This window comes from Apodemus sylvaticus, chromosome 20, assembly GCF_947179515.1.
Source record: "Apodemus sylvaticus chromosome 20, mApoSyl1.1, whole genome shotgun sequence".
Classification (NCBI taxonomy): domain Eukaryota; kingdom Metazoa; phylum Chordata; class Mammalia; order Rodentia; family Muridae; genus Apodemus; species Apodemus sylvaticus.
This window is the reverse complement of record NC_067491.1, coordinates 4,360,261-4,372,095: the sequence shown is the minus strand read 5'-3', so window position 1 is coordinate 4,372,095 and position 11,835 is coordinate 4,360,261. Positions and strand designations below refer to the sequence as shown.

Genomic DNA, 11,835 nt, shown 5'->3' with positions numbered 1-11,835 from the left:
CTTTGTTTCTTAATGTATATCAAGTAAGTACATCCTTGGATCTTGTTGGTAGAATGTTTTTTAAGATGACTATTTGGTCTGGGTGTAGTGGCACATGCCATTAATCCCAGCAGTACTCGGAGGCAGAGGCAGGTGGAGCTCTCTGCGTTTGAGGCCAGCCTGGTCTGCAGAGTAAGTTCCTGGACAGCCAGAGAGCTATGGTGAGACCCTGCTTTGAAAAAAAAAAAAATGCTGTTTGAGAGCTAGGTACATGTCTGTAACCCAGGCCTTGGGAAGCAGAGGCAGGCGAATCAGAGATTCACAGTCAGTCTGAGCTATTCAGTAACCTCCAATTCAGTCTGGACTGTATGGTATGATGTTTCAAAAGAACAAAAAATAACTAATTAAATAAATAAAATGAAAATGAAGATAAAAATTGCTGTTTGAGTTGCTCACTTGAATTCCATAAAGCCACTGAATGAATTTTGACTTGGACTAGGACATGACTTTCTGAAATGGCCATGGACATATTCTATATTTTTTTGTATTATGTATTATGTTTATACAGAGTGATATTCTCAATACTGAGCACTGAAAAACTAAATATTGATCAAGCGGCTGGATGTGACTATTTGGTAGAGTGTTAACCTATCAAGAATGAAGCAGTAGGTTAGGGTTAGGACCCCAGCTCCCACAAACTGTGGTGGTACATTCCTGTAACCCTGGCCCTTGGGAAATAGAGGCAGGAAGATCAGGAATTCGAAGTCATTCTTGACTACCCAACAAGTTTAGATTGAGATACTTAAGACTCCATCTCAAAAAATAAAACACTCAAAGTTGGAGAATGGTTCATTGGTTAAAGAGTATTGGTTGTTCGTCCAGAGGACCTGGGCTCATGTTCCAAAACTCACAAAAAATGGCTCACAACCATCTCAAACTCTAGTTCCTGGGGAGTCAGGCGCCCTCTTCAGGTCTCTGTAGGCATTACATGCACATGGTGTCTGGCAAATACCCGGGCACATGAAATAATATTAAAAGATTAAGCCCGGCCGTGGTGGCACACCTTTAATCCCGGCACTTGGGAGGCTGAGGCAGGCAGATTTCTGAGTTCAAGGCCAGCCTGGTCTAAAGAGTGAGTTTCAGGACTACATAGAGAAACCCTGTCTTGAAAAACCAAAAAAACAAAACAAAAACAAAAACCACAGAGACACACAGAGGGAAAAAAAAATCCATCAACTCTGAAAAAGAATGAAGACACACTGTCCAAACATCAGTGAGGACTTAATTATTTTTTGTAAAACTAAACAAGTACACCTATCGCATGAATATGTAAATTTGTTTGAATTCATGGAGGGGGTCATGATATAGTCTCCCTTGTATGAGAGGTTGATATCAGGTGTCTTTCTCTATAGATCGCTACTTTATTATTTTATTTTATTTTATTTTATTTTATTTTGAGATAGCCCTAGCTGGCCTGGAATTTGCAAAGTAGACTTGTCTGCCTCCCAGAAATCTGACTGTTTATCTCAGGCACTGGGATTAAAGACGTGTGCCACTACTCCTGGCTCACCTAAATTTTGAAAATTACATTTATTTATTTAGTGTGTATGTGTGTGGAGGAGATAGTGCTCACATGTGCTTATGCATATGTAGAAGAAGTCAAAAGATAGCTTGTAGGAGTCAGTTTTATTCTCCCACCATGTGCATCTCAGGAATTGAACTCAGGTCAGCAGGCTTGGCTGCAGACGTCTTTACTCACTGAGCCATCTTGTCAACCCTCTACCTTACCTTTATTTATTTATTTTTTTTTAAGGCAGCATTTCACTAAACCTGGAACTCAGTATTTCAACTGAATTGGCTGGTCGGTGTATTCCAAGGGTTCGCCTGTCTCCACCACCTCCCAGCGTTGGGATTTCAGATTTGAGCTGCCCTGCCTGACTTTTATGTGAGGACTGAGGATCCTAATTCTAATTCCAGTTTCCATGCTTGTGTAGAAAGCATACTGGCTGAACCCTCTTTCCAGTATTGCTTTTGTCTTTAATAAATGGTCAAAAAAAAAAAAAAAAAGAGTCACAGAAAGAAAATGTTTAAGAAGAGCTCAAGGCCAGCCTGGAAGGTTAGATTGACTTAAACTCCCAATTTGATCACCGTGGCTCTGTGAGTTCTAGGCTAGCCTGGTCTACATAGGCAGTTTCATGATAGCCAGGACCACATAGAGAGATGCCGTCTCCAACAACAACAACAACAACAACGACAGAAGCAGGTCTCCTTTTTACTTTGAAGCTTTTATTCCCTTTACTTTGAGGCTCGTGTGGCCTCTGTGCCTCCTAACTCTTGGCTCTTATTGATTTTTCCCTGTCAGGAGCAAATGGACACGTGAAGCTGAGGGATTTGCTGGCCCTGGATCCCCGAGAAGCAGGAATGTCCAACTCTAGGAGGCAGCCTTTGGCCTATCCTAGTCTCTCTAGACACTCTGGCTCTCACACACTGCCAGGAGGCAGACCCCAGAGCAGTATAGAGAGTCATCTGGTCTCCAGCAGACGGCTCTGGGGGGTGGTGATATTAGGGGCATTTTTGGCTTCTGCTCTTTGGTAGGGCAGGAGTTAATGGTGAGTTGCAACATCCCTCTGGGCTGAGTCACCTCCCACACTGTCCCCCCCACCCCCCCATTCTCCAGTTGAAGGTTTATAAAGAGGATCAGAGGCTGACAGCAAGGACCTGGAGGTAAGAGTCCCCTGCTCCTCCAAGCTCTCAGAAATCTCAAGGTCAGGGGGCTCAGGCAGCCTTGGGGGCTCTTGTGTGCTGGGACCATGGACTGGCAGCAGCTGTGGCTGGCCTTCTTCCTTCCCATGACAGTCTCAGGCCGGGCTCTGGGGCCTACAGAGAAGGAGGCAGTCTTGGTGAGTCCCCTGGGAAAAGGAGGGCTCAGAGCATGGGAAGGACAGGGTTACCCACGCTGCAATCTTCTCTACGGTTTCCTCTTGCCCTCCAACCTACCTGCCTCTCCCTATTTGCTCTGCATCCTGATCTATGTGGCCCACCCCCCGCTCGCTCCTTTCCTTGTCCCCTCCGAGGCCCCCACTCAGGCATAGTCCTTCTGTGGCTGTTCCCTCATAGCTGGCCTGTTGGTCCGGTTGGATTGTTTGTCTGAGACATGGTCTCACTAAGTATCCCTGCCTGGCCTGGAACTTGCCATATAGTCTAGGATAGCCTTGAATTCACAGAGATCTGCCTGTTTCTGCCACCTGAGCGTTGGGGTGAAGGCACGCACCGCCATACCAGCTTCTTTTCGGTCACTTGGAAGCTTTACCCTGAGACCAAGCCCCTTTCAATCTCCATGTTACTGCAGGATTACCTGCTGCAGTATGGCTATCTACAGAAACCTCTGGAAGGAGCTGATGTCTTCAGGCTAGAAGATGTCACGGAGGCGCTAAGGTGAGGCTCTCAGGCCACAAGGCGCAAGCTTCCACAGCTGAGGTGTCAACGTCTTCCCTTTGCCCAGGTCCACCTCTGCTTGACTCTGACACAGCAGGGACTTGTGGGATGGCGATGTCACTCAGGGTGGGGGAAGGTGAGGCGAGAAGGAGAGTCGGGATGGGGAGCACACAGGTCCGGGGTGGTGGGGAGCACACAGGTCCGGGGTGGTGGGGAGCACACAGGTCCGGGGTGGTGGGGAGCACACAGGTCCGGGGTGGTGGGGAGCACACAGGTCCGGGGTGGTGGTGCACAGCTGTGAGCTCGGCACTGGGGTGGCAGAGACAAGCATTCAAAGTTGGAGACTAGGGCTGGAGAGATGGCTCAGGGGTTAAGAGCACTGGCTGCTCTTCCAGGGGTCCTGGGTTCAATTTCCAGCAACCACATGGTGGCTCACAACCGTGTATAATGGGATCTGATGCCCTCTTCTTGCTTTCTTGGGGTACCTCAACATACACAAACAGCATTTACTTATACAGAAACATACAGAAGAATGAAAATCTCTTCCATGCCCTGTTTCCCACCTCCCCCTCCAACGTTTCACTGGGTAGCTCTGACTGTCCTGGAACTCACTCTGTAGACCAGGCTGGTCTTGAACTTAGGGATACTGCTGTCTCTGCCTTTGTAGCTCTGGGGCTAAAGGTGTGTGGCACCACCGCTCAGCTAAGTACATTTTAACAAAAGAGCTGGCAACGAGCCTAGACCACACGATGAGTATCTTTTTTTTTTTTTTTTAAAGATTTATTTATTATTATATGTAAGCACACTGTAGCTGTCTTCAGACACACCAGAAGAGGGCGTCAGATCTTTACGGATGGTTGTGAGCCACCATGTGGTTGCTGGGATTTGAACTCAGGACCTTCAGAAGAGCAGTCAGTGCTCTTAACCTCTGAGCCATCTCTCCAGCCCTGAGTATTTATCTTTATTTTTCATTTTTATTATTACTTTTTAAAAATATTTTTTAAAAAAAATCATAAGATTTTTTATGTGAGTGTATGTGAGTACACTGTTGCTTTCTTCAGACACACCAGAAGAGGGCGTCAGATCTCATTCCAGTTGGTTGTGAGCCACCATGTGGTTGCTGGGAATTGAATCAGGACCTCTGGAAGAGCAGTCAGTTCTTTTAACCACTGAGCCATCTCTCCAGCCCCTTATTATTACTTCTTGATTCTCATACTGTAGCTTAGACTGGCCTGAAACTCCTGGGAATCTGGCTGTCTCAGTCTCCATTATGCTACAATTACATGTATGAGCTACCATCCTGAGCTAGAGTTCTTGTCATTCAATTTTTAATGTACTGCTTTTGACAATTTCATGTATGTATGTGTGTATGTGTGTATGTATATATGTATATATGTGTGAATGTATGTGTATATGTGATTTATGTATGTGTGCATGTATGTATGTGTAAGTATGTGTATATGTGTATGTATATATGTGTGTATGTATATTTTTGTATGTGTATGTATATGTATGTATGTATGTGTGTATGTATGTATGTGTATGTGTGTATGTATATGTGTATGTATATATGTGTATGTGTGTATGTATGTGTGTGCATGTATGTACAAGTATGTGTATATGTGTATGTATATATGTGTGTATGTATATGTATGTATGTATATGTATATATGTGTGTATGTGTGTATGTATATGTGTATGTATATATGTGTAAGTATGTATATATGTATGTATATATGTGTATGTGTGTATGTATATATGTATGTATGTGTGCATGTATGCATGTGTGTTGGTCATTCTTGCCCCATTACCCTCTCATTCCCCTTCCATTCCTCATGAATCTTTTCTTCCCTAATCTCTTTCCTTTATAATCCACTGAGTTTAATTAGGGTTGCCTGTTTTAAAGTTTTTTATTACATTTATTTATTTATTTATTTATTTATTTATTTATTTTTGTATGTCTGTGTGGGTGTGGGTGTACATGCCATGGTACATGTGTAGAGACTAGAGGGGAAGCAGTAGAAGTCAACTCTCTCCTTCCATCCACCATGTGGGGCCTGGGGAATTGATCTTATGTAGTCAGTTTGGCAGGCAGCCAACTGATCCACCTTACTGGCCCATTTTGATTTAAAAAGTTTTGTTTTAGATTTATTCATTTTATTTTATGCATAAATGTATGTGCACCACCTGTATGCTTGATGGCGGAGCTGGTCAGAAGAGGACATCAGACCCCTCTGTAACTGGAGTTAAGGATGGTTGTGAACCAACATGTAGATGCTAGACACTGAACCTGGGTCCTCTGTCAGAGCAGAAATTTCTCATAACTGCTGAGTCATCTCTCCTGGTCCCCATTTTGATTTTTGAGACAGGGTTTCATGTAGCCTGAGCTGGTCTTGAACCTGCTGTGTAGTGAGGATGACCTTGAACTCCTAATCCTCCTGTCTGCTGGGATTGCTGAATGAGCTACCATGAATACACAGCCAGTCCTTGTCTCAAAAAAAAAAAATGCAAAATGAGGCTGGAGCGATGGCTTAGTGGTTGAGAGCGGTTTTGGTTCCTAGCACTCACATGGCTGCCCATAACCATCTACGACTCCAGTTTTTCTCCAGGCAATACACATGGAGTATACTTACATACAAACAGGGAAAACACTCATACACATAAAATAAAAAGAAATAAATATATCTTAATAAAAAACCAAACCCAAACAGCTAGGCATGGTGGCTCGCATCTCTAATCCCTGTGTTCAGGAAGGATTACTGCTATGAGTTTGAGGCCAGCCTAGGCTGTTAGAGTGAGACCTTGTCTTGAAAGATAAACAAAATGAGTAACACAGCCTATGGATCTGCCCAGGGCAGATCTGCCCTTTGGCGGTTCTGTCCTTTGTAGCTAAAATATTGAGAGTTACTTACAGCCCTCAGGAGGCACTGCAGTGTGTAAAGTTATGGATTGAAGTAGTCCCTGTGCATGCTGGGAGGTGAATCCAGCTGACTGAAGTGGGTAACCTGGTGACTGTGCAGGAGATGCTGCAGAGGGTGGCCAGAGAGTGGAGTTGGGGTGCTCACTGCATCAGAAAGCTAGACAGTGTGGAGGGAAGGGAGGAAGGCAACACTTCAGGGCAGTCTTCCTGAAAACAGAGTGGGAGGGCTGCGTTTCTACAGACAAATCTCCAGTTGTGAACGCTAGAGACTGCAGTCTGCTCTGGCTTCAGAGACTTTGTATCATTCTTTGTCATTAATTTGGGCACAAGGAAGCCAAAGACTGATCCTCAAATTCCAGTCATTCCAGATTCACCTTCCCTTGTAAACTGTGCCCCCTTTCTCTCTCTCCCTCTCTTTCTAGAACTTTCCAGGAAGCATCTGAACTGCCCGTTTCCGGTCAGATGGATGATGCCACAAGGGCCCGCATGAAGCAGCCCCGTTGTGGTCTGGAGGATCCCTTCAACCAGAAGTCTCTTAAATACCTACTTCTGGGTGAGGACTGAGCCTGGGAAGGGAAGGGAAGGAGAGGGCAGCCTGGGTGTTAGTGGCATTGGGATAGTGACTATTGGAACAGTCAGTGCCTCCTAAGGAGGGCACTGAGTACCCTCACCCTGGGTGGCTCTCCTGGTTGTGTTTCTAACTTCACTTTCTGGTCCCTTACCCAGGCCAGTGGAGAAAGAAGCACTTGACATTCCGCATCGTGAACGTGCCCTCCAGCCTCTCACTCCCCAGAGTACGAGCAGCCCTGCATCAAGCCTTTAAGTATTGGAGCAGTGTGGCCCCACTGACCTTCCGGGAGGTGAAAACTGGTTGGGCTGACATCCGCCTCTCCTTCCATGGCCGCCAAAGCCCATACTGCTCCAATACCTTTGATGGGCCTGGTAGGTACTGGTTCTTAGCTCTCAACTTACAGACCTCAGCAATAAACCGTCCACTTGGGCCAGTTACTCTGGGACCTTAAAGTCCAGGTTGTCAGTTTTATCTGCCTATACCCTGTACTCTGATCTTCTGATAGTTCCCAGAGGTGCCATTTGTCATATAGCTGGGCCCTTACTAAGTCTTCTCTTGCAATCCTATGCCTGGCTTTTATTTCCTCTCTCAAACTTCACCTGAGAGGGGACTGGGTCACAGAGGAGAGTGTGGCTGGGGAGGTGCAGATTCTATTTTGGGCTTCCCTGAGTGGTGCTGGGAGATGCGGAAGAAGCGCCTATGCTACGGTGGTGGTGCTCCCATGCAGCCCAGGCTGATGTGGAGCCCACTGTGCTCCTGAGGCTGGTTCTGAGCTTCTGATCCTCCTGTGTCCGCCTTCCGTGTGCTGTGACGACAGGCGTGTTATAACAGCAGCTTGAGTACAGAGCCCGCAGGGTGTGTATGCTTTGACGGGTAGGCTCCAACTTTACTAACTTTACTTCTGTTCCAGGAAAGGTCCTGGCCCACGCCGACATCCCAGAGCTTGGAAGTGTACATTTCGATAAGGATGAATTCTGGACCGAGGGGACCTACCAAGGCGTGAACCTGCGCATCATTGCGGCCCATGAGGTGGGCCACGCCCTGGGACTTGGGCACTCCCGGTATACCCGGGCACTCATGGCTCCTGTCTATGCTGGCTACCGGCCCTACTTCAAGCTGCATCCGGATGACGTGGCGGGGATCCAGGCTCTCTATGGTGAGTGTAAGAGTCAGTCTGAATAGTAGCTCTCTGGGCCTGAGGAGACAATACGTGCTTTCATGGAGTGAAATGACTTGGCTTCTTTCTCATCCTCTGCCCAGTTCATCAAGCTATTCATCTTCAGAAACTGTCTCTATTTTTGATTCTTTTGTGTCTCATCATCCTTCCTGTACTTTCTCCCCTCGCGTCCTAATTCCTTTTTTGTTGTTTTTTTTTGTTGTTTGGAGACAGGGTCTCTATTATGTAGCTCTGGCTATCCTGGAACTTGCCATGAAGCATGGGCTGGCCTTAAACTCAGGGAGACCCACCTGCCTCTGCATGCACCCCTGGTGCTGGGATTAAAGGCATGCATCACCATGCCTAGCAACTCCATTCTTGAAGATGCAGAGTATACATTCCAGGAAATTTCCTCCTTGCTGGGGCTTCTCAGAACTAAGCTGTTTCCAGGCCACCAAGGGAAACTTCTTAAAATTCCACTTCCTCTCTCTATGGGGTCATTGGCCATTGATGAAAATACTGGGCCCACAGGCAGAGAAGCTGAGTGTTTTGCTACATTGTTTTACTTCACTTCACAGGCAAGAGGAGTCCTGACACAGGCGATGAGGAGGAAGAGAACGAGATGCACACTGTGTCACCAGTGACTGCAAAACCTGGTCCCATGCCAGACCCCTGCAGCAGCGATGTCGATGCCATGATGCTGGGTGAGACCCTTTCTGCATCAGGCTGTTGACAGGCAATGGGGGTAGTCTATTGACTCTGAGACCTAGACAAATAGAGACGACATGGGACTGCAACAGGATTGGGGGGGGGGTGCACTTCAGGAATAGGCTGGTAACCAGGGAAGATGTGTAGCAAAAGGAGGGAACACTCAGAGCCACATTTAAAGAGAGCTAGATAGTTGGGCAGTTGGGCAGTGGTAGCACATGTTTAAGCCCAGCATTAGGGAGGAGGAGACAGGTAAATCTCTGAGTTCGGGGATAGGTCTAGAGAGCGAGATCCAGGACAGTCAGGACTACACAGAGAAATACAAACAAGCAGACAAACAAAAGATAGCTGCGTAAGCAGTTACCATGGTTGCCACCTTATAAAAGTACATGTGCTGGGACCGTGTGGCACATGCCTTTGATCCCGGCACTCCAGAGGCAGAGGCAGGTAGCTCTCTGTGAGTTCAAGGCTAGCATGGTCGACAGAGTGAGCTGTATTATACAGAGAAACCCCACCTCGAAAAACAAACAAGGGCTGGAGAGATGGCTCTGTGGTTACGAGCACTGACTGCTCTTCCAAAGGTCCTGAGTTCAAATCCCAGTAACCATATGGTGGTTCACAACCATCCATAATGAGATCTGATGCCCTCTTCTCGGGTGTCTGAAGACAGCTATGGGGTCCTTACATATAATAAATAAATAAATCTTTAAAAAAGTGAGTCTAGAGACTTAAAAAAAAAAGAAAAGCAAAACAAAACACACATAGAAACAAAATGGAATTTTTGTTTCTATTAGAGCCTATTAGAGAAGGCTTTGCCCCTGGTTGGAAGAATTTTAAAAGCTACCTGGAGTGGAGCACTAGGTCTCCAAAGGGGACAGTTGACCGACTGGAGGGCTGTGAACAACAAAGGAGAGGCTCATCTCTATGTCTTCCTTCTCTTCCCTTTTCTCTAGAAGCTGAGTGAGGTTTTCTTGAGTAGCCCATCAGTAAGGAAACCACCGGAGATACTCAAAGTCATTATTTTTTAAACTTGTTGACATGCTTCTGCTCTCAGGGCCTCGTGGGAAGACTTATGCTTTCAAGGGCGACTATGTGTGGACTGTAACAGATTCAGGGCCAGGCCCCTTGTTCCGAATATCTGCCCTGTGGGAGGGGCTTCCTAGAAACCTAGACGCTGCCGTCTACTCTCCCCGGACACAACGGACTCATTTCTTCAAGGGTAAGTGGGGTTCTTAGGTCATATCTAAGGGCCTGGTCATTAAAAAGCTTTGGATAGGGCTGGAGAGATGGCTCAGCAGTGACTGCTCTTCCAGAGGCCCTGAGTTCAATTCCCAGCAACCACATGGTAGGCTCACAACCAGAGAGGCACTCTTCTGGTGTGTCTGAAGACAGCTACAGTATAGCTCAGAAGTTTCTGAGAGGGGGACTCAAAGGCCCATCTGATGACAAAGGTGACTTGCTCTTCCTTTGACCACTCTCAGGAAACAAGGTATGGCGGTATGTGGATTTCAAGATGTCTCCTGGCTTTCCCATGAAACTCAACAGAATAGAACCCAACCTGGATGCAGCTCTCTATTGGCCTGTTAACCAGAAGGTGTTCCTTTTTAAGGTATAACAGAACTGAGGGTAATCCCTTCTGAGGAGGAGCATGGTCTCATCCTTAAAGGGGCCAAACTTCTACAGTTTGGGTCAGCCTCTGGAGTCCCTAAGCTCTTTCCTCATTATCTTCTCCCTATCCATCCCAAATTAGGGCTCCGGATACTGGCAATGGGATGAACTGACCAGAACTGACCTCAGCCGCTACCCCAAACCAATCAAGGAACTGTTTACTGGAGTGCCAGACCAACCCTCGGCAGCTATGAGCTGGCAAGATGGCCAAGTCTACTTCTTCAAGGGCAAAGAGTATTGGCGCCTTAACCAGCAACTTCGAGTGGCCAAGGGCTATCCCAGAAATATGACACACTGGATGCACTGTGGTCCTCAGACTCCAGACACTAACTCATTAACCAGGGATCTTACTCCTTCCACCACAGATACAGCCTTGGGTACCACTCCTTCAACCACGCACTCAACCTTGGATATTCCCTCAGCCACAGAGTCTAGCTCCCTCTCATTCTCTGCCAACGTCACCCTGCTAGGGGCCTGAGAACTATTCAGTGTCTGCTCATTAGCGTTGTGCAGATGTTACCAAATGGGCACTAGGCCTAATGCCCCTAGATATTACAATTCTGGATGCCACTTTCCTATGTTCCTAGAAGGTGCCCACTTAATTCTGAGTCAGTCTCCAATTCCTGTTTCTTCTTGTCATATAGCTGTTTCGTGTGACATATACCCTCTGGCCTCTGGTAGAGGGAAATTGTCTATCAGCAGTTGGTTTTTTGTTTGTTTGTTTGTTTTGACAGGGTTTCTCTACATAGCACTGGCTAGGCTATCAGCTATACTGAAACTCTATGTAGATCTGTAGACCAGGCTGCCCTGAACTCACAGAGACCCACCTGCCTGCCTGTGCCTCCTGAGTGCTGGGATGAGAGGCCTGTGCTACTATGCCTAGCTAGTGTTCTTTTTTTCTTTTTTTTTTTAGATTTAAGGCATGTGTTACCATGTCCAGCTGTTGGGGCTTTAGCTAACAGGAGGCAACAGCTAACAGCTGGCTGTTGAATACCTGGGTTGTGTTCTTCCAACATAAAGTGCAAGAAACTCGCACTTGGCCAGTAAACTAAACTTGGGATTTGGAGTCCTTGAGCCACCTGACTATGGCTTTTGGCTAGCTAATTAACCTTGTCAAACCTTGTATTCCCTATTAACAAAATAAGGTTAATATCAATGTTACAGGATTGTTATGTTAGATGAAATGCTGCATGTGAAGTGTCTGACAGATTCTGAAACATTTGTGTTTAGTAAAGGCTAGCTTCATATTCCTGGGAGAGAACTGACAAGTCTGGGTATATACATGTGTGATATATGTGTATCATATATGGTAGGTAGTATATGCGATATAGGTGCCATAGCAGATCTTTGGGGGGCATATTAGCTTTGCTTTGTGTTGCAAAGAGAGTAAAAATCAGC

The 11,835-nt window shown here is 46.4% G+C and overlaps 1 protein-coding gene across 2 annotated transcripts; it reads left to right on the top strand.

The window, feature by feature from the left end:
* The first annotated feature begins 2,641 nt into the window (after nucleotides 1-2,641).
* On the top strand, nucleotides 2,642-11,593 carry Mmp19 (matrix metallopeptidase 19). Of its 2 annotated transcripts, none has more exons than XM_052165923.1 (9): nucleotides 2,642-2,703; nucleotides 3,329-3,414; nucleotides 6,757-6,887; nucleotides 7,061-7,276; nucleotides 7,816-8,061; nucleotides 8,640-8,765; nucleotides 9,824-9,988; nucleotides 10,251-10,378; nucleotides 10,520-11,593. In XM_052165923.1, the coding sequence occupies exons 3-9, from the start codon at nucleotides 6,797-6,799 to the stop codon at nucleotides 10,913-10,915; spliced, it is 1,368 nt and encodes a 455-aa protein (XP_052021883.1). In that variant the 5' UTR covers nucleotides 2,642-2,703; nucleotides 3,329-3,414; nucleotides 6,757-6,796; the 3' UTR covers nucleotides 10,916-11,593. The 2 variants fall into 2 exon arrangements, with proteins under 2 accessions (XP_052021883.1, XP_052021881.1); XM_052165921.1 differs by having other exon boundaries at nucleotides 2,680-2,879.
* Nucleotides 11,594-11,835: the final 242 nt, after the last annotated feature.